Source organism: Staurois parvus, unplaced genomic scaffold, assembly GCF_062004578.1.
Source record: "Staurois parvus isolate SC_StPar_1 unplaced genomic scaffold, SC_StPar_1.0 ptg001406l, whole genome shotgun sequence".
Classification (NCBI taxonomy): Eukaryota; Metazoa; Chordata; class Amphibia; order Anura; family Ranidae; genus Staurois; species Staurois parvus.
In genome coordinates, this window is record NW_028319202.1 from 515,556 (window position 1) to 539,092 (window position 23,537).

General features: G+C 48.8%; 1 protein-coding gene across 1 annotated transcript in view; it reads left to right on the plus strand.

The window, feature by feature from the left end:
- LOC149436183 (syntaxin-binding protein 5-like) overlaps positions 1 to 23,537 on the plus strand; it is a 341,325-nt gene that overhangs the window by 282,373 nt on the left and 35,415 nt on the right. The window contains exons 7-9 of the mRNA XM_089661918.1: positions 4,799 to 4,882; positions 6,389 to 6,512; positions 7,218 to 7,296. Of these exons, the coding sequence (XP_089518044.1) occupies positions 4,799 to 4,882; positions 6,389 to 6,512; positions 7,218 to 7,296 (287 nt within the window). The remainder of the gene's footprint in view (positions 1 to 4,798; positions 4,883 to 6,388; positions 6,513 to 7,217; positions 7,297 to 23,537) is intronic.

Consider the following 23,537-nt stretch of genomic DNA (forward strand, 5'->3'; position numbering starts at 1 on the left):
CAAGTATTTGTACAGTGCCCAGGTTTCAAATTGAAGGCTTCTGAAGGACTTTTTTTAAATACATCTTGTATACCCCACTCCAAAACCTCCAAGGACAGGTTCATCATATGTGGAAAAGGGTGCCGGGGTCTGGCGGTTCCCAAAGCTTATCCCAGCATATGTGCAACCTAAGGTTGAATTTTATAGCTGAGGCATTTATTGAGAAATGGGATGTGGTATACCAGATCTGTTCCTGTCCTCTTGATCTGTAGTTTCATCGAGGTCCTTTAACCAGTGCTCCACATATTGTTGGGGCTTGGGGGCCTGGGCTTCCACTACCTCTAGCAGACAGGTCTTTAGGACCTTTACATTCAATTTGCATCAGGGTCCATAGTGAGGATGATCCCTTGATGTCCAGAGTCCACAGTGAAGATGATCCCTTGATGCCCAGGGTCCACAGTGGGGATAATCCCTTGATGTCCAGGTTCCATAATGGGGATAATCCCTTGATGTCCAGGATCCATAATGGGGATAATCCCTTGATGTCCAGGATCCATAATGGGGATAATCCCTTGTTGTCCAGGGTCCATAATGGGGATAATCCCTTGATGTCCAGGGTCCATAATGGGGATAATCCCTTGATGTCCAGGGTCCATAGTGGGAATAATCCCTTGATGTCCAGGGTCCATAATGGGGATAATCCCTTAATGTCCAGGGTCCATAATGGGGATAATCCCTTGATGTCCAGGGTCCATAGTGGGGATAATCCCTTGATGTCCAGGGTCCATAATGGGGATAATTGCTTGATGTCCAGGGTCCATAATGGGGATAATCCCTTGATGTCCAGGGTCCATAGTGGGGATAATCCCTTGATGTCCAGGGTCCATAGTGGGGATAATCCCTTGATGTCCAGGGTCCATAATGGGGATAATCCCTTGATGTCCAGGGTCCATAATGGGGATAATCCCTTGATGTCCAGGGTCCATAGTAGGGATAACCCCTTGATGTTCAGGGTCCATAGTGGGGATAATCCCTTGATGTCCAGGGTCCATAGTGGGGATAATCCCTTGATGTCCAGGGTCCATAGTGGGGATAATCCCTTGATATCCAGGGTCCATACTGAAGATGATCCCTTGATGTCCAGGGTCCATACTGAATATGATCCCTTGATGTCCAGGGTCCATAGTGAGGATGATCTCTTGATGCACAGGGTCCATAGTGAAGATGATCCCTTGATGTCCAGGGTCCATACTGAATATGATCCCTTGATGTCCAGGGTCCATAGTGAGGATGATCTCTTGATGCACAGGGTCCATAGTGAAGATGATCCCTTGATGTCCAGGGTCCATAGTGAGAATGAACTATTGATGTCCAGGGTCCATAGTGGGTCCATATTGAGGATGATCCCTTGATGTCCAGGATCCATAGTGAGGATGATCCCTTGATGGCAAATGTAGCAAAGTTTTGATTTTTTAAGAAACAACAGATCTCTGAGGCTAGTACTTCACAATAGCTGTATAAAGAAGCAAAGCTAAGGGCCCCTGCAAGAGATATTAAATTAAAGACTCTGTATATGTCCTTATAGACTCGACATCGAAAACAAGACAGTTCAGTAAACCTCCAGAGTATGGAAGTAATTGTGCACAGTGGGACATCAGTTTGCCCAAGTATATTACATTGTCCAATGTTTGTAGAGATGTGGTTTTGTTGATTGTTTGGGGAGCGATGACTCCACTGGGATAGGTTCAAGTTCGGAAAACTTCACGGGGACCCAGAGTGGAAGTCCAGTCCCCAGATGCTAAGTTGACAATTGGTCAATTTGCTCTACAGTGTAATAGTTCGCTATATGGGAAACTGACAAGCCACCCCAATGCCTGGGTTGGAACAGGGTTTGTTGTCCTATATAAAAAAAAGAAAGTGGTCTGCTGTGGAGAACGTGGATTATGAGGAAAGACTCAAAACTCGTACAGCAATTTTCGTTAGGAGGTCATTTTGACTGCAGCAATGTGGCCTAGCCTTGAAATCTGTGGGGTTTTTTTGTTTTTTTTTTCTTCATGATTCCATGAGCAGGACAAGTTGTCTTTGTTCTATGTTAACTCTTTCACAACATACAAAACCTTCTGTGAATGAGCAGCTTGGGAGGGGAGGGGCGGGGGAGAAGTGTGCAGAGCTTCTGCTGTAGGAGAGAGCAGCTTTTCCTGTCAGAGCCCCAGGGGTGTAACAATAGATGTACTCCTGGAGCGCTATAAAACTGTCAGATTTGAATAAAAAGATATAAGTCCAGGAAGTGGCATGCACCTCATTGGACTTAGGTCATACAGAATTTCCAAAGTGGATGGATCCTTAGAGTTCAGCTTTACATTCTGGATAGAAGTATAGGGTTTTGTGAAGAGCTTGAGTATATTATGCAGAAAAAGGAAAAATGTTATGGCTGTAGCCTGCTATATCCAGCCCGTGTATGGTTGAGTCCTGTCCTGCTGCTTGTGTCAAGGTGAAAATCAGGTTGGACAAGGGGCATCCCTGTCCTCTCCTCCTGCAGGTCTGGAGATAGGGGAGAGAAAGCCTAGGTATTATATGTAGGCCCTGGATTCATCATATAATCTCCATTTTCTAAAATGAGGCCCAAACCCCCAGCGTTACAGAAAAAAATGTTAGGTAGGGACACAGTACTGAATTGAAGGCTTTTTTAATCACATCTACATAGTCTTACCCACCTGTCTGGTTAACTGGTCACATCTACATAGTCTTACCCACCTGGGTACAGGTCACATCTACATAGTCTTACCCACTTGGTCACATCTACATAGTCTTACCCACTTGGTCACATCTACATAGTTTTATCCACCTGGTTACCTGGTCACATCTACATAGCCTTACCCAGCTGGTTACTTGGTCACATCTACATAGTCTTACCCAGCTGGTTACTTGGTCACATCTACATAGTCTTACCCACCTGGTTACTGGGCACATCTACATAGTCTTACACACTTGGTCACATCTACATATTCTTACCCACCTGGTTACTTGGTCACATCTACATAGTCTTACCCACCTGGTTACCTGGTCACATCTACATAGTTTTACCCACCTGGTCACATCTACATAGCCTTACCCACCTGGTCACATCTACATAGCCTTACCCACCTGCTTATCTGGTCACATCTACATAGCCTTACCCACCTGGTTATCTAGTCACATCTACATAGCCTTACCCACCTGGTTATCTAGTCACATCTACATAGCCTTACCCACCTGGTTATCTGGTCACATCTACATAGCCTTACCCACCTGGTTATCTAGTCACATCTACATAGCCTTACCCAGCTGGTTACCTGGTCACATCTACATAGTCTTACCCACCTGGTCACATCTACATAGCCTTACCCACCTATCTGGTTAACTGGTCACATCTACAAAGTCTTACCCACCTGGTTACTTGGTCACATCTACATAGCCTTACACACTTGGTCACATCTACATAGTCTTACCCACCTGGTTACTTGGTCACATCTACATAGTCTTACCCACCTGGTTACCTGGTCACATCTACATAGTTTTACCCGCCTGGTCACATCTACATAGCCTTACCCACCTGGTCACATCTACATAGCCTTACCCACCTGCTTATCTGGTCACATCTACATAGCCTTACCCACCTGGTTATCTAGTCACATCTACATAGCCTTACCCAGCTGGTTACCTGGTCATATCTACATAGTCTTACCCACCTGGTCACATCTACATAGTCTTACCCACCTGGTCACATCTACATAGTCTTACCCAGCTGGTTACCTGGTCAAATCTACATAGTCTGACACGTCTGTCTGTTTACCTGGTCACATCTACATAGTCTTACCCACCTGGTCACATCTACATAGTCTGACATGTCTGTCTGTTTACCTGGTCACATCTACATAGTCTTACCCACCTGGTCACATCTATATAGTCTTACCCACCTGGTCACATCTACATAGTCTGACACGTCTGTCTGTTTACCTGGTCACATCTACATAGTCTTACCCACCTGGTCACATCTACATAGCCTTACCCACCTGGTTACCTGGTTACATCTACATAGCCTTACCCACCTATCTGGTTAACTGGTCACATCTACAAAGTCTTACCCACCTGGTTACTTGGTCACATCTACATAGCCTTACACACTTGGTCACATCTACATAGTCTTACCCACCTGGTTACCTGGTCACATCTACATAGTTTTACCCGCCTGGTCACATCTACATAGCCTTACCCACCTGGTCACATCTACATAGCCTTACCCACCTGCTTATCTGGTCACATCTACATAGCCTTACCCACCTGGTTATCTAGTCACATCTACATAGTCTTACCCACCTGGTCACATCTACATAGTCTTACCCACCTGGTCACATCTACATAGTCTTACCCAGCTGGTTACCTGGTCAAATCTACATAGTCTGACACGTCTGTCTGTTTACCTGGTCACATCTACATAGTCTTACCCACCTGGTCACATCTACATAGTCTGACACGTCTGTCTGTTTACCTGGTCACATCTACATAGTCTTACCCACCTGGTCACATCTACATAGTCTTACCCACCTGGTCACATCTACATAGTCTGACACGTCTGTCTGTTTACCTGGTCACATCTACATAGTCTTACCCACCTGGTCACATCTACATAGTCTTACCCACCTGGTCACATCTACATAGTCTTACCCACCTGGTCACATCTACGTAGTCTTACCCAGCTGGTTACCTGGTCACATCTACGTAATGTCTGTAGCATGCATACCTTCATACCGAAATAAAGAAGGACATTTTCTCTTTCCAGTTACTCATAGGATATGAAAGTGGGACAGTTGTACTTTGGGACTTGAAATCTAAAAGAGCTGAACTTCGGTTTTACTATGATGAGGTGAGTGTGATATCTGCACATTACTTTTTAACCCTCCACACACTGCATCACAATCAGTCACGTCCTTACATCTGTGCATCCGATTGGTCCCTTTGGATCAGACAGCAGGCATACATTCTGGAATGTGTGAAGTGACTGGTTGATATTATATTTTTACATTTGATGTTCTACACTGGTGAGGAAAGAGCAGCATAACAAGGCCTGCTCACCAACACCTAAAGCTGAATTCCAGGAATTCAGCTCCTTCGTTAACAGCAAAGGCATACTATGAATTTATTTGAAATAGGTGCGAGACGTCTCCTGGGCATATTTCTTATTATTTACATCTTACAGATTTTTTTGCACTCCCAGAAGACAGCTTTCGCTGTATTTCAGGAAGCCCGGTGCTGATGCTTCAGGTCTAAGTACCTTCAACATTGTAGCCGGTGCAGCAGCTGCTATGCTTCCTTCTTGCCTCCTCTTGCCCAGTCACAGAAGCCTTTGTATTATGTGAACTTACTCACAAAATAAAAAGGCTTCTCTGAATGGGCAGCAGAAGGGAGGGGCGGGCATAGCTACTCAGTGTGCCTCGCTCTCCTCTCCCACAGCACGGGAGTGTCAGTGAATGCTCCAGGGAGGCATAAACTTGTCAGATGTAAATAATAGAGATAAGTTCAGGAGATGTCATGCTCCTCTTGGACTTAACTCATAGCATGCCTGCACTTTTTACAGACATCAGGAGGCAGCAGTAGCATATCCTGAATGGCTGCCAGCCGCTGGATTGCTTTTCAGAGGGCAGTGACCATCACCACCATTGTCAAAGAACCCTTACTGTTACTACTGTAATCTCTGGTGATCCTGGAGGTTGGAGGCTGATTTTGTTCCACAGTTTGGAGGTCTGAGGCATATATCTATACCTGCATTGGGGGAGTTCCACTTAAACTTGGTGCTTGGAGGCTGAATTCCAAAACCCATAATTAAGACGTTTTTTTCACCATTATCTGGTGAGTGCGGTATGTGATCTGAGCACTTAGCGGGTGTGAACACGGGTCAAGGGTCTTTTGAATAAGGACTTTTCAATTTCATTTTATTCACCATATTCATCTCCATTATTTTGTTGGAGTTGGACTGTTCAATTTATATTATATTTATTATAAGTTTTTTGTATTTTTTATTTATTATATTATTTTTTTGTGAGTATTGATTTGCGCTGTTTTATAATTTTTTTGTTATTTTATTAGTGTTTACACTAAGGAGCAGCAGCATTTATTTAGGAATTATTTCACAATTTCTGGCGCTGGTGATTTTTTTATATATATTATTATTACCACCTGCTTGCGAAACAATGTCAAGTGAACACACTAAAGTATATACCATTTATTTATATATATATATATATATATATATATATATATATTTATATATAGTAGTAATATGGCTGAATTATGTACTGTATATAACCTGCAGTGGTGAACCAATGATATTTCAGTATGTGAATACCAGTTGGGGCTGAATTTCTGTTTCCAGGCAATTCATTCTATAGGCTGGCACCATGAAGGACGTCAGTTCATGTGCAGTCACTCGGATGGCAGCCTCACTGTATGGAACGTAAAGAACCCCGCCAGGCCCTTTCAAGTCACTATTCCCCATGGTAAGTGTCAGCTTTTCATCTCAGGCTTTTAGGACAATATCCCCACCGAAATCCCAATCTTTGCAGTATTTAAAGGGGGTCCCTGCATGGAATTTTAAGCATGCATACCTTAGATTTACAAGCAAGGCAGGAAAGAAGTGAACAGAAAGTCACTTCAAAAGGTGTCACATGATCACTACCCCCCCCCCCCCCCCACACACACACACACACCTAATCTCACCTTCTCATTGGCCAAAACCCTGTTCCCATTACTTATTTACTTATTCTTAAAATGCTATTGCCCCTGGTTCACACTAGTCCAGTCCCCCATTTATCATCCATTGATTTGGATGGGCTGCTGTGCACCAGGGGCGGACTGACCATTCAAGCACTCAGGCACTCCCCAAGGGCCCAGGGTCAGTTTTTTAAGCTCCCTGGTGGGAGCCATTGTCTGAACCAGTGGAGGCAGAGACCCGGGAGAGCTTCTGCTCTTGTGCACATCGCTGGATTGGGATCGGGCTCAGGTAAGTATTGGAAGGGGGGGGGGAGAGCTGCACACAGAAGGTTTTTTACCTTCATGTATAGAATGCAGGAAGGTAAAATAAAAAACCCTTTAGCCTTTAGAAGCACCGTAAGGCTTACAAATCATATATATTCATTAGAAAAGAAGCCGTCGGCAGTCTCTGTTACTTTTCTATATATATGTTTGGGTTTTGTCTCATACAGGGAAGAATCAAAGAGATGGAAGGAAACCTGAATCCTGTAGACCAATATTAAAGGTTGAATACAAAACCAGTAAAAATAGGTAAGCTTGTATTATAATATCCCTGTGAGGAGTCGCTGTATACTGAGGTGGAATATGTAATAAATGGTGATATGTCTGCACACAGACCCCCTGCTCATTCTTCACACTGACATCATCCGGGACTGTACCGCGTACACATTGACAACATTATGAATGGCTCTAATGTGTGCATTAAATCTGGATGTAGCGGTGACATTAAAGCCCTGTGTTAGATATACAGGACATATTTTTAAACCAGCAGACCATTTTTTTTTTCCATGGTTAAAGCCTGTAACGGAACCGGACCCCGACTGCACTTGGGTATTTCCGCTTCCCTGTCCAAACACCGTCCATGGACCCCACCGCTGACCGTACGAGACTAGAGAACACCAGACTTCAAGGAAACCCAGGAAATAGACTGCTTTATTTTAACACAGACACAAGATATATACATTCAAGGGAACAATTCTCCCCTCCCTGCATAAGGACACAGGGCGTGGCAAACCAAATCTAGCAACAAGAAACACATCAGCAGACACCCCCCACCAAGCCAATATACAAACACATACATCCCATAATAGTTTGCTCCCAAGCAAGACACACAATAGAACAATGGGATGCTACCACATGACACCAAACAATCCACAACCCCCACCTATCTCCTATACATGTCTACACAATATTAGGACAGATCACCCTGCACCCCTACAGGCACAGGGTGACTTACACATAAGAGGGATATGGGGAGCTGAGACAGGGGTCTCCCCACGCCTCCAAAGTGAGCTGTGTTCCATGGGCCCCCCATCCAAAGTCACTCCCGTCACAAAGCCCAACTCCGAGCAAATAGGAAATCTGGTTTAGAGTGCTGACATCATCAAGACCAGAGCAGGGTCCATAGCCCCGCTCTGGACATGATAAAGCCGAGGGACAATCCACTGCTGGATCATGGGGGAGCGACGCCTGCTGGGTGAGCAGAGGATTGGGTAAGTAAAACTACTTCTCCTCTCAGACAGACAAAACAAGCTATTAACCATTGCAGTGTGGGCACAGCCCCACTTAAAGTCCATTGGATTTTTGTTTAAAACAGGGGCAGGCAATTAATTTCCCCAAGGGGCCACATGAGAAACTGGGGCTGTTGTGGAAGGCCGAACTTAATTCTGCTCAGTATTAATTTTGGACCATAAGTACGTAAACATATAGAAGGAGGAGCTACAGTGCAGTGACGTCACGCCGCCGGCGCCACGTGGATCCTGGCGGCCATCTTGATGCTTTGATGTCTGAGCCATTTGAGGGAAAGTTTGAGCCATGACAGACAGCTGATTGAGCAGTGAGGAGCGACAGACCAGACCAGGAGCTTTCAACAGTGTTACCTCTTAAAATGCGCCCACTGATTGCGCATCTGGTGAGTGCGCAGTCTTTATAAATTTGGATACACCATCACTTACTGGACGCTAATACCAGTTGTCAGAAATCCTTGAGATCTTCCATGCACCTTATGTATTGGGATTGATTCACGCTTAATTCTTGGACTATATGTTTCCTTTATATTTATGTATGCACGTGTGGTCATGAAGGAATAACGCATATAATTTTGCTTTGCACTTTATACATGTACTTTGTGGTCACGCTCAGTGACGGATTTGGTTTGACACTATTAAGTCACATGATTTGTTGATTTGCACTTTATTATATATTATATGTTTACATTATGTGCAATATCCCATGTCATTAATTTTAGCTCTGCCCCCCTCGTTTATATGATAAAGAAAACAAACACCTGGCACTAGGAATATTGGGTACACCCAGGGGCGGACTGACAACTCATGGGGCCCCCGGGCAATAGGGGATCATGGGGCCCCTGTCCTTGCCCAAACTCAAAAAAGCCTATGAAAAAGGTACCAGAGGCATCTCATGGGGCCCCCTACTGACCCCGGGCCCTCAGGCAGTGCCCGAGTTTCCAAATGGTCAGTCCGCCCCTGGGTACAGCTCTTCACGAAATAGGTTTCTTTTTAGATGAGCGGTTGGGGGAGGCAAAAACGGTTTTACCACCCCCTCATTACTCACCCGAATTGTAAAGTAACAGCCAGACGTGGCTGTTCACATGCCGCTTAATTTTTTTAAACTTGAACAGCAGAGTTTGACAAGCGGCAATGCATATCAAACTGGCCCGTTGAGCACAGTCGGGGCGTGCCGCAGCCGTGTGCAACGCACGTGATTGCAGCGTGGTAGTGTGACATTGTAGGGCTAAATCGGGTAATGAGGCGATATAACACCTCCTCGCCGCCTTACAAATGTACTGTGAATAGAAGGAGAGATCCTGAGATCGGTACAGCGGGGAATTCTGCAGATCCTGACCTGGATTGAAGAACGGGTGCTTTGCTCCCAGGATTTGCAGCGTGCGGGCGCCGACACAGGAAGATCCTGGCCTGGATTGAAGAACGGGTGCTTGGCTCCCAGGATTTGCAGCGTGCGGGCGCCGACACGGGAAGATCCTGGCCTGGATTGAAGAACAGGTACTTGGCTCCCAGGATTTGCAGCGTGCGGGTGCCGACACGGGAAGATCCTGGCCTGGATTGAAGAACGGGTGCTTGGCTCCCAGGATTTGCAGCGTGCGGGCGCCGACACGGGAAGATCCTGGCCTGGATTGAAGAACGGGTGCTTGGCTCCCAGGATTTGCAGCGTGCGGGTGCCGACACGGGAAGATCCTGGCCTGGATTGAAGAACAGGTGCTTGGCTCCCAGGATTTGCAGCGTGCGGGTGCCGACACGGGAAGATCCTGGCCTGGATTGAAGAACAGGTGCTTGGCTCCCAGGATTTGCAGCGTGCGGGCGCCGACACGGGAAGATCCTGGCCTGGATTGAAGAACAGGTGCTTGGCTCCCAGGATTTGCAGCGTGCGGGCGCCGACACGGGAAGATCCTGGCCTGGATTGAAGAACGGGTGCTTGGCTCCCAGGATTTGCAGCGTGCGGGCGCCGACACGGGAAGATCCTGGCCTGGATTGAAGAACGGGTGCTTGGCTCCCAGGATTTGCAGCGTGCGGGCGCCGACACGGGAAGATCCTGGCCTGGATTGAAGAACAGGTGCTTGGCTCCCAGGATTTGCAGCGTGCGGGTGCCGACACGGGAAGATCCTGGCCTGGATTGAAGAACAGGTGCTTGGCTCCCAGGATTTGCAGCGTGCGGGCGCCGACACGGGAAGATCCTGGCCTGGATTGAAGAACAGGTGCTTGGCTCCCAGGATTTGCAGCGTGCGGGCGCCGACACGGGAAGATCCTGGCCTGGATTGAAGAACGGGTGCTTGGCTCCCAGGATTTGCAGCGTGCGGGCGCCGACACGGGAAGATCCTGGCCTGGATTGAAGAACGGGTGCTTGGCTCCCAGGATTTGCAGCGTGCGGGCGCCGACACGGGAAGATCCTGGCCTGGATTGAAGAACGGGTGCTTGGCTCCCAGGATTTGCAGTGTGCGGGCGCCGACACGGGAAGATCCTGGCCTGGTAGCAGAGTGGCAGGAGAGCTTTGGGGTGTCAAGCGCAAGGAAATCTCCATAATAGGACACCTTCACTGTTTAGGACTACGAGCCGTCCGTCATTCTATGTTGGCTTCCATTTTCACTGTATTGCTGGTAGTAAGTGTGACGGAGGGTAGGCAGGACAGAAAACACAAATCAGATGATAAACACACAAAGCTTTATTGAAAAAATGACAGTCACTCAATTGCGGTCTGAAGGTAGCGTCCCAGTACCCAGTGCAGGGGATGAGCAGGGATGGGGGCCTAAACAATTGTAATCCGGCCCCAGGGTGGCAAAGTTAGCATCTCTAGTAGATTGTAATCCAGACATGGAAGAAGAAGGGGGGAGAGTTCATGGACAGTCCATAGAGGGATAAAACAGGGGTGCAGACACTCACGGTTCCGACAGGGATGTCCTGGCTCACAGCGGACGCCAGCAGGGGGGGCAACCCTTCTTAGCACACAGCAACACAAGCAATCTTGGCCCCGCAGTATTAGGCACTATAGCAGCAGGTACTCCTCTTGAGCCCTGAGTATGAGCAGAGTGTTCAGCAGGTGATAGTCTCCAATCTCCCTGGGGTATTGCAGAGTATTCAGCGGGTAATAATCCTCGAGTCCCTGGGGTATTGCAGAGCGCCCAGCGAGTAATAATCCTCAATTCCCTGGTGTATTGCAGAGTGGCTGCGGGGGTCTCGCTTCAGCGCAGACCTCCCAGCAGCTGGCAGCGGACAGAACAACCAGGAGAGCCCTGCATCAGCCTTCTTAAGGCTTTTCACGACGCTCCCGGTTGTCCTGGCAACGTCGGGTGGCGTGCCTCGTTGCCCAGGCAACAAGGCACGCCCCCTTGACACGGGCCACGCTCGCAAGAGCGCGGCCTTTGTCTCCAGCGAGTGCAGGCAGGAAATCTCGTGCCCGCACCACACCCGCAGGGGGGGCCATGCGGCGTCAAGCCGGCGTCCCTGTCCCGGAACCACCGTATGGCCAGGAGAGGCATGACTCTCATCGCAGGGGGTCATCTTCCTCCCGCCGGCTGCGCCGGGTGGGGGAAAGATGACCGCGGCAGGGTGAGGAAAGTAACACTTCTCATCCTGTGTGGCCCGGCTTCAAAGGGCCGTGACAGGATGAGAAGGGGGAGAAGGAAAGTGCCACAAAGGACACAGGCACTGGAGGTGGGGGGGGGGCAGCTCTGCAGGCACACCATGACAGTAAGCTTTCAGCCGTAAATTTAAAAAAGCGCGCATAACCCACCTAAGCCCAATCCTGCATTTTTTTGTTTTTTTTTAACCACTTGCTCTTGAATATTTACCCCTCCCCCTTCCTAACCTGGCTGTTTTTTGCTATACAGCACTGCACTACTTTAACTGACAATTTCACGGTCATGCAATGCTGTACTTTAATGAAATTTATGTCTTTTTTTTCCACAAATAGACCTTTCTTTTGGTGGTATTTTATCACCTGTGCGGTTTTTATTTTTTTCACTATAAACAAATAAATACCGACAATTTTGAAATTTGAAATTTGTCATTTTTTGCCCACAAATAGAGCTTTCTTTATCATCTATTTTATCATTACTAGGGTTTTTTTTCCACTATAAACATAAAAACATAATTTTGAAAAAAAAACAATACTTTTGGTATTCTGCTATAAAACATATCCAATAAATACAATTTTAACAATCTAATTTCTTCATACATTAAGGCCAATATATATTCTGCTACATATTTTTTGTAAAACAAATCCCAATAAGCATATATTGATTGGGTACTGCAGGACTGCGATAGTGTGGCAGACAATCTGACACTAACTAACACTTTGTGGGAACCAGTGACACTAATACAGTGATCATTGCTAAAAATATACACTGTCACTTCACTAATGACACTGGCTGGGAAGGGGTTAAACATCTAGGGCGATCAAAGGGTTAACTGTGTCCCTTACTAGTGTGTACTGCGTGGTGTTTTTACTAAGGAATGTGCTGGATTTTATTCCCTGCTTTTCAGGGAAACAAAATCCCGCGCATCACTGTTGACAGGAAACAGTTCTGCATTGTTTACACAGCTGTCTCTCCCCTTGCCAATCAGCAGGTGCTGGTGGTCATCCATTGGCTGGCACCAGCTGAACGGCTTCTGCTGTGACTAATCAGCCACCAAACCTTAACGACTTGGAGAGGATCTGCCAAGAGGAGTGGGCCAAAATCCCTCCTGAGATGTGTGCAAAGGGGGCCAACTCCAGGAAACGTCTGACCTCTGTGATTGCCAACAAGGGATTGGCCACCAAGTACTAAGTCAAGTTTTGTGAAGGGGAACAAATCCTTCTTTCCCTCATGAACATGCAGATCAGTCATCATTTGTTAGCAGGGGTGGACTGACCATTTGGAAACTCGGGCACTGCCCAAGGGCCCGGGGTCAATAGGGGGCCCCATGAGATGCCCCTGGTACCTTTTTCATAGTCTTTTTTTGAGTGTGGGCAAGGACACAGGGGCCCCATGATCCCCTATTGCCTGGGGGCCCCATGAGTTGTCAGTCCGCCCGTTTGTTAGACATGCATTTCTGCTGAATTTATTGTTGCTATTCTGTCTCTCAGTGTTACAATACACCGAACATTCGATTTCTTTGTGAGGGGTGAACATTCAACATCAGCAGGGGATCAAATACTTATTTCCTTCACTGTACCGTTTAACAATCAGCCGTGAAGAAGGGTTTCAGATACCTGAAGACTCATTTTTGACCCTTCAATACATTTTGTAAGAGGATCGTTTTCCTCTTGAGTCCCTGTATCTCCTTGGGTATAAACAGTGCCCCTCTGATTACAGTGGAGCTCTCTCGTCCTTGTATTTTAGCACGCCTGTGATAGATGAAACGTGAGTACCTGTATCTTGTAGGACTTACCGTCCCTCTATGGTCAAGTAGAGCCTGCATGCTCAAAATGTCTGTTTTTCTGCACAAAATAAGCCGCCCGAAGTTTTAACCCTTCCCTGCATCAGTTCCCAGTCCTCATCGATGGGCTTCGCATGTGCCTATTGCAGGCCTGATGATGTTATTTGAACCCGGGCACACCGTAGGCACACTGCCCCCACATCTGAAGGATTCAGAATGAATTCATTCTCTGAAAGAGAAGGTTAGAGTGGCTCCGCTATGCAGCATTTGTAGAGCACTTCAAAAAGATCTACAATGGACGGCAGGCTTTGCCTGTGCTTAGGGAGATCAAACACTCGCAAAAAAAAAAAACCTTTTTCTAGGGTCCAAAGAAAGCCTTTGTTGTGTAGAAAAAGCTTTTTCCATCTGTGTTTGAGCTCTTCAGAGCGCTGCTTCACCCCATTCCTCATATAATAGCATCTGAACCTGCGAGCGTGCCTTAGCAAAACCTCCGAGAGATGCCGCACCACAAATGTGCTGTGATTCAGGCATTCTAAAACAAGAAAGACCTTTTTGCCTTTTTGAAATATGTTATTCAGAAATCAAATTGATGATTTGAGTTGTGGAAAATTCCGACATTTTAAATGCCAATAAAAAAAATGGCCTTTCTCCAGAGTGGCCTTGTTCCACAGAGGGAGTTGGCCTGATTCTTGGCTGGTAGCACGGTCTGTGTTGTTAGGATGGGAACTTTCCTCCGAGGTACTTCACCTATCACCTCTGACCTCCTTCATCCCCCCAGCAGTTGCCAGCAGCTCCCTGTTAAAATGTCTAAGGCTGGCCCAGGGGCGGACTGACAACTCATGGGGCCCCTGGGCAATAGGGGATCATGGGGCCCCTGTGTCCTTGCCCAAACTCAAAAAAGCCTATGAAAAAAGGTACCAGGGGCATCTCATGGGGCCCCCTACTGACCCCGGGCCCTCGGGCAGTGCCCGAGTTTCCAAATGGTCAGTCCGCCCCTGGGCTGGCCATACATTATACAATTTGTAACGGAACCGGACCCCGACTGCACAAGGGTATTTCCGTTAGACTCCCGCTTCCCTGTCCAAACACAGATCCACGGACACCACTCTTGAACAAAACCAGGAAATAGACTGCATTATTTTAACACAGACACAAGATATAAACATTCAAGGGAACAACCCACCTCCCTGCATATGGACACAGGGTGGTGCAAACCAAATCTAGCAACCAGAGACACATCAGCAGACACCCCCCACCAAGCCAATACACATAAACACATAAATCCCATAATAGTTTGCTCCCAAGCAAGACACACAATAGAACAAAGGGATTTTTTGATTGAAAAGATACTTTTATTACAGAAGTATAAAAAACAACATGATACTTGTGATCGGGGTACATCTCACCCTATACTGCGACGCAGCGCACCACATTGCAATACAGTTCCAAGCATACGATAAATACATTCAAACAATAAATAAGTACATTCACTCAGCGGTATGATGCCTGATGTGCTGTGCGTGGCGGACGAATCCCCAGACCAGCACGTCATGCATAACGCCGCTTACCCCGAAACCATAGCATCCGAATACAAAATACATTTTCTAAAAATCACGATGTCATGCAAAATCAAAAACCGAATGTTACACTTAGCAATAAGCATCGGATGTGTGGGGGGGGGAGGGGAAAAGGAGGGAACACAGGCCCGAAGCTTTATTGAAGGGACAAAGACACACAAGGAGTAGGGGGAAGGGGAGATCTTCAGACGTCCTCTTCCTCCTTAAAGTCCATCAAGGTATAGTCTCTGAGCAGACTGAGGATCAGTCTGCGGCAGTCCTCAATGGACATCCTCTCCTGCTGGTGGATGAGGCGCTTCCTGGCGCACCATAAAGCATCCTTAAAACAACACAGCACCCGCCAGGCGCCGTCAATGTCCTCCAGAGAAAAAGTTCCACAGAATAGTCCATTCAACACCCCAAAGTGTGTGATGGCTGTCTGTGGTACAAAGTCCTTGAGTTCAGGTTCCAGGGCCCCCAACAGGGCCTGAGCAAAAGAGCACTCCCAGAAAACGTGATGAGACGTTTCCTCATGGATGATGCAGAAGGGGCAGTGTCTGTATCTGCTCAGGTTCCTGGCATGCATAAATGTCCTGAGAGGCAACCCCCCTTGGATTGCCATCCATGCCAGGTCTTTGTGCCTGTTGGTAAGAATGTTGGAAGAAACATTCCTCCAGACCACCTTGCAGGTGTCTGAAGGCAGGCCTGGAACCGACTCCAAAATGTCACTTGCTCTGATGAGCTTGTAAATGGTCTTTGGTTTCCACAAGTCAGGCTTGACTCCCTGCAGCCCCTGCTCCTTGATGAACTTGAAGGTATCCAAGTAGTACCAAGGGGTGTCCCAGTTGTAGGGGATGGAACTGTCCCAATTGTCCCACCCGAGGGACCTCCAGAGAGGCAACAGGAAGAAGCGTGACATTGCGTTCCCGCCAGAGTCCATAATCCTTTTGGGCAAAGTTCTGCGGATGCAGTTGCAGGCAAAGAACACCCTCAGTTAGGTGGCGATGTCGGGCACGCCCTTACCGCCCTTGAGGGGTTCCTTGAACATGACTGCCCGCTTCACTCTGTCCATCTTGGAGCCCCAGATGAAGTGAAACACCGCCCTGGTTATGGCCTTACAGGTGCTGACCCATGGGGGCCAGGCCTGGGCGAGGTAATGCAACACAGGGAGAATCTCGCTGCGGAGTACCAGTGTCTTCCCTTCGATGGTGAGGTCTCTGAGGCTCCAAAGTCCAAATTTCTGTCGCATCTTTGCCAGTCTCTCCTCCCAAGACTTCAGGGCTGCGCCCTCGACACCAAACCAAACTCCCAGAATTTTCATGAAGTCTGTCTTGATGCCAAAGGGCATGGATGCAGAAGAAGGCAGGAACCACTTTCCGAAGAGCATGACTTCCGACTTCCCGCAGTTGACTTTTGCCCCCGAAGCTTGGCCGAAGTCCTCGCAGGTCTGGACGAGCAGGTCGATGGAGCGCTGGTTGGCACAGAATACCGTCACGTCGTCCATGTAGAGCGAGCACTTCACTTCCCGTCTGTCTGGTCCCGGTGCGGTGATTCCCCCGATCTCTGGATTCCGTCTGATGCAATCGGTGAAGAGCTCTATACAGCAAACAAAAAGCAGAGGTGAAAGAGGGCAGCCTTGTCTGACCCCGGAGAGGACCGGGAAGGGGTCAGTTTTCCAGCCGTTCACCTGCACGGAACTGCAAATATCGTTATACATAATGTCAACATAGGAACAAAACATTTCCCCGAGACCAAACCTGTGCAGGGCTCTGCACATAAACCCATGGGAGACACGGTCAAAGGCCTTTTCCTGATCAAGACTGACCAGGGCCGCGTGCACACGGCGGTCCTTGATGTATTGGACCGTGTCCCGGACAAGCGCTAGGCTGTCCGCAATCCTGCGGCAAGGAATGCCACAAGTCTGATCCGGGTGGATGATCTGTCCGATGACAGCCTTCAGCCTGTTCGCCAGAACTTTGGCGAGGATCTTGTAGTCCACGTTCAGGAGAGAGATGGGACGCCAATTTTTCACGTCACATCTCTCCCCCTTACGCTTGTACAGGATCGTGATCATCCCCTCCCTCAACGAAGGAGGCATCCTGCCCTCCACCACCATCTCCTCGTACAGCTCGAGCAGGTCCGGGCCCACGAGGTCCCACAGCGCTACATAGAGCTCCGCTGGGAGACCTTCGCAGCCCGGGGTCCTGCCCCGCCTAAAGGATTTAGCGGCAGAGTGCAGCTCCTCCAATGTCAAGGGGGCGTTGGTGGCCGACAAACCTGCAGGATCAATCGTGTTAGAGATACCTGACAAGAATCTGTCGGCTTGTCTGACGCGTTTGTTTCTTTGGGGGAGTAGAGGTCGGTGTAGTAATCGCTGACCACTTCCATCACGGCCTCCTTCCCCTTCTGGAGTGTTCCGGTCTTGTCGCGCAGCTCCGACAGAGGTGTGTGTCCTGAGTGGAGTTTCCTGAAAAAGAAAGAGTTACACTTCTCACCTTTCTCTAGATGCTCCACCTTGGCACGGAAGACAATGTGCCTGGATTCTTCCTCAAAGTGCTTTTTCAAGCTCTTCTTGGTGTCCTCCAGGTCTTGCCTCACGTCCCAGCCACAGAGATGAAGGTCCTGCAGGGACTGCAGCTGACGCTGCAGTCTCCTGAGTTCCCTCCTCCTGGCACACACTTGCTGGTGTCCCCTGGCCTGAAAGAAGCTGCGCAGCTTGACTTTCACAAACTCCCACCAGTCGCTTACCTTGGGAGAGAAAGACTTCTCCTCCTGCCAGGCACCGTAGGTTTCCCTGAGCTCCTCTAGCAGTTCCTCATCGTCCAGCAGGGTGCAATTCAGCTTCCAGGAGCCCGGGCCTGGGGCAAAGCCCTCTCCCAGGTCTCCCCGAAAGTGAATGGCCCTGTGGTCAGAGAAAAAGCAGGGAACCATGGAGAACCCGCGGTGCCTGACTGCCCTGGAGGTGAGCACAAAGTCAATCCTGGAACGCACAGATCCATCGGGACTGCTCCATGAGTAGTTCACGGAGCCGCGCCCCACGGATCCCACGGCGTCCTGCAGGGAAGCCTCCGCAATCTCCTCCCGGAGCAGTTTCGAGGTGGCATCGAGTTTAGCGTACATGCTGGAGCTGCGCCCGTCCTCCTCTATCGGACAGTTAAAATCACCGCCGATCACTACTGTTCTCGTTGTGACGAGTTGCGTCCGCAGGGTTTGGAAAAGCTCCAGCCGCGCGTTCTTCTCCGGGGAGGCGTACACGTTGATGAGCCTAACGGGCTCCCCCACCCACGAGCTGTCTATGACCAAAAGGCGGCCACAGACGAGCTCATGGACGGAGTCACCAGTGAAACGTCCTCCCCTGATAAGAACCGCTACCCCTGCAGACTTGCAATCGCCACCCCCAGACCAGTAGGAGGGACCGTGGGTCCACTGGGAGGACAAATGAGTGTACCTCCTCAGAGGGGGAAGGGTGCACTCCTGAAGCATGTAGACATCACTCTGCTGTGTGGAGAGAAAGGTCAGCACAGTCTGACTCCTAGACGCATCCTTGATGCTCCTCACATTAATGGAAAAGATAGAGATCTCAGCCATCATGGGAAGGAGATGAAGGGGTTAGTCGGCAGGGGCTGTACTTACCTCCCCTGGAGAGGGGGGGTGACCTCTGCAGCCTGACCAATGTCCTGGCTCAGTCCGATCTGGTTGAGGACCTCGTTGAGGACCTCGTCGAAGTTGGTGGAGAGATCTGGCTCCGACCGGGTCAGAGCCATCTCTTCTTCCACCTCTTCCTCCTCCTCCAGTGTGACGAGGTCCTCCCCCACGGGGTCGGGACCTGCGGCATTCTGGAGGACAGCAGGCCGTTTGGTGGTGGAGGAGGGGTCCTCCGCCGCCGGGCTGGCCTGCTCCTTCTGATCAAACGTATGTGCATTTATTATTTTAGAACAAAGGGATGCACCATATGGCAGTAAACCATGAACAACCCCCACCCCACCTATACGTGTCTACACAATATTAGGACAGATCACCCTGTACCCCTAACAGGCACAGGGTGACTTACACATAGGAGGGATATGGGGAGCTGAGACAGGGGTCTCCCCACCTCTCTAAAGTGAGCTGTGTTCCATGGGCCCCCCACCCAAAGTCACTCCTGTCGCACAATTTTCTTGAGAATATTGCTTTAGATTTACCAAAAGCCATATAATAGGAGGTCAAACCTAAACAGCACTGTGATGGGGGTCACTTTGGGTGGGGGGTCCATGGAACACAGCTCACTTTGGAGAGGTGAGGAGACCCCTGTCTCAGCTCCCCATATCCCTTTTATGTGTAAGTCACCCTGTGCCTGTTAGGGGTACACGGTGATCTGTCCTAATATTGGGGCGGGGGGGGGGGGGGGTTGTTGATTGTTTGATGTTATGTGGCTGCATCCCATTGTTCTATTGTGTGTCTTGCTTGGGAGCAAACTATTATGGGATGTATGTGTTTGTGTATTGGCTTGGTGGGGGGTGTCTCCAGCAGCCCTCCCTCCTGATGGGACTGTCTGCTGGTGTGTCTCCTGTTACTAAAGGTAGATTGCCCCGCCCTGTGTCATTATGCAGGGAGGGGGGTTGTTCCCTTGAATGTATATATCTTGTATCTGTGTTAAAATAAAGTAGTCTATTTCCTGGTTTAATTCAAATCTGTGGTGTCTGTGGTCGGTGTTCGGACGGGGAAGCGGTATTCTAACGGAAGTACCCAAGCGCAGTCTGGGGTCGGTTCCGTTACAAACACTTTCAATTGTATCCAATTAGGCAGGCCCTTGCGCTACATAGTTGAAGGTAAATCTAAAGGAAATTGGGCAGAAATTGAACAGAAAATTGTATAATGTATGGCCAGCCTAAGCCATGGGTGTCAGCCTGGCAGCCCTCCAGCAAGTCCCATGAGGCATTGCAAGATTGACCGTTACAAGCAGGACTTCCAAAGGCTGAGGCATGATGGGAGTTGTAGTTTCGCAACAGCAACAGTTTGACATCGCTGGATCTAAGCCTTTCAGCACTTTACCTGTCTGTCAGGAACCTGTTGCTCACCTATTTTACCTGCTGGTAGCGCTGTGCTCCTTGTCACCATGTAATCCCATTAGCCACCAGCATGTGTCCCACTTTGGTGACTGGACTTGTTTCATCCACCAGCACCTGAGTCTGGCTGCTTGGAAGTTGTTGACATCACACATCCAGGACCAAAAGTATAATTCATCTTTGGATTGATTGGGCAAGGGGGAGATTTCCTCTCAGTGTCCAGATTTTCCTCACTTCCTTTTAGGACAGGAAGTGATGTCAGATCTTCACAACGGGGACACAGACAAACCCACATTTTATGTAGAGCCAGCAAGGATTGCAATTCTGAAAGTGTTTTTTTTTTTAATTCATTTTTTAGCCATAGGTTGTGTCATAGAAAACATCAGTCTTCAGTCTATCATGAATGCTGCTGCCAGACTCACCCACCTTACTAACCGTTCTGTATCTGCCAAACCCTCCACTGGTCTACATTCAGTGTCCTCCACCCCTCTCTGCCAATCCCTCCACTGGCCTCCACTCAGTGTCCTCCACCCCTCTCTGCCAATCCCTCCACTGGCCTCCACTCAGTGTCCTCCACCCCTCTCTGCCAATCCCTCCACTGGTCTCCATTCAGTGTCCTTCATCCCTCTCTGCAATTCCGTCCACTGGTCTGCATTCAGTGTCCTCCACCCCTCTCTGCCAATCCCTCCACTGGCCTCCACTCAGTGTCCTCCACCCCTCTCTGCCAATCCCTCCACTGGCCTCCATTCAGTGTCCTCCACCCCTCTCTGCCAATCCCTCCACTGGCCTCCACTCAGTGTCCTCCACCTCTCTCTACCAATCCCTCCACTGGCCTCCATTCAGTGTCCTCCATCCTTCTCTGCCAATCCCTCCACTGGCCTCCACTCAGTGTCCTCCACCCCTCTCTGCCAATCCCTCCACTGGCCTCCATTCAGTGTCCTCCACCCCTCTCTGCCAATCCCTCCACTGGCCTCCACTCAGTGTCCTCCACCTCTCTCTACCAATCCCTCCACTGGCCTCCATTCAGTGTCCTCCATCCTTCTCTGCCAATCCCTCCACTGGCTTCCCATTGCCAAACGAATAAAGTTCAAAACATTAACAATAACATATAAAGCCATTTATAACTCTGCCCCAAATTACATCACCAATCTTGTCTCCAAATATCACCCAAACGTCCTCTCTGTTCCTCTCACGACCTCCTACTCTCTAGCTCCCTTGTCTCCTCCTCCCATGCTCGTCTCCAGGACTTCTCAAGAGCTTCCCCCATCCTCTGGAACTTTCTACCCCAATTTATAAGACTATCGCCAACTTTACTCACTTTTAGGCGATCTCTGAAAACTTTTCTCTTCAGGTAAGCCTATCCTGCCATCAGCTAATAATTGAATCTTCTATTCCTCCTACCAGTCCATCCCCCACAGTAATTACCTTTTGTACCACTAGCCCCTCCCTCTTAGATTGTAAGCTCCCAGGATCAGGGCCCTCCTAACCCTCTTCTATAGAACTGTATTGTTGATGTATTGTCTCCCATTATATTGTACAGCGCTGAGCAAACTGTTGGCGCCATAAATCCTGTATAATAATAATCAGAGCTATCAGGTCAGTTTGACAAGTAGGGGTACACAAGATACAACAGGTTTCAAATCAGTTAGTTAATAGGTAGAACAGAGGAGGTGTGGTGATAACCTCCTCCGTAATGGTCAACGTACACAGTTAAGCCCTGACTCACAGAAGCAACTGTGACGGGAGTGACTTTTGGGGGTGGGGAGACCCCTGTATCAGCTCCCTAGATTCCTCTTATGTGTAACCCACGCTGTGCCTGTTAGGGGTACAGGGTGGTCTGTCCTGATATTGTGTAGACATGTATAGGTGGGGTGGGGGGTTGTCCATTGTTCACTGCCACATGCTGCATCCCATTGTTCTATTCCATCTTGCTTGCCAGAAAACTATTATGGGATGTATGTGTTCCTGCCACTTGGTGTATCCTATTGTTCTATTGTCTGTCTTGGTTTGGTGGGGGGTGTTTCCTGCAGCCCTTCCCCCTGATGGGTCGGCCTGCTGATGTGTTTCCTGTTCCTTATTGAATATAAAATAAAAATTAAAAAAAGGTTCCCCGGTGGTCAGTATTGCCCATAAAGGGCACAAGGACTGGAAGTAGTATTAACAATATCACAGGAGCAGCAGCATAGACTGCAAGTTGGGAATTCTTGAACTAAGTAGAGTGGAGAGTGCCTGACAGTGTGTTATTATTTCAACTATTCCAGGGGTCCCCAAACTGAAACCTGGGGGGCCGGATGTGGCCCTTTGCTTGCCTTTATCCGGCCTTTGAGGCATTATTCCTGACACTAACAATAGGGCACTATTCCTCCCACTGACACCAATGATGGAGCATTATTCCTCCCACTGACACCAATGATGGAGCATTATTCCTCCCACTGACACCAATGATGGGGCACTATTCCTCCCACTGATACCAATGATGGGGCACTATTCCTCCCACTGACACCAATGATGGGGCACTATTCCTCCCACTGACACCAATGATGGGGCACTATTCCTCCCACTGATACCAATGATGGGGCACTATTCCTCCCAATGACACCAATGATGGGGCACTATTCCTCCCACTGACACCAATGATGGGACACTATTCCTCCCACTGACACCAATGATGGGACACTATTCCTCCCACTGACACCAATGATGGGGCACTATTCCTCCCACTGACACCGATGATGGGGCACTATTCCTCCCACTGATACCAATGATAGGGCACTATTCCTCCCACTGACACCAATGATGGGGCACTATTCCTCCCACTGATACCGATGATGGGGCACTATTCCTCCCACTGACACCGATGATGGGGCACTATTCCTCCCACTGACACCGATGATGGAGCGCTATTCCTCCCACTGACACCAATGATGGGGCACTATTCCTCCCACAGACACCAATGATGGGGCACTATTCCTCCCACTGACACCAATGATGGGGCACTATTCCTCCCACTGACACCGATGATGGAGCGCTATTCCTCCCACTGACACCAATGATGGGGCACTATTCCTCCCACAGACACCAATGATGGGGCGCTATTCCTCCCACTGACACCAATGATGGGGCGCTATTCCTCCCACTGACACCAATGATGGGGCGCTATTCCTCCCACTGACACCAATGATGGGGCACTATTCCTCCCACTGACACCAATGATGGGGCACTATTCCTCCCACTGATACCAATGATGGGGCACTATTCCTCCCACTGACACCAATGAT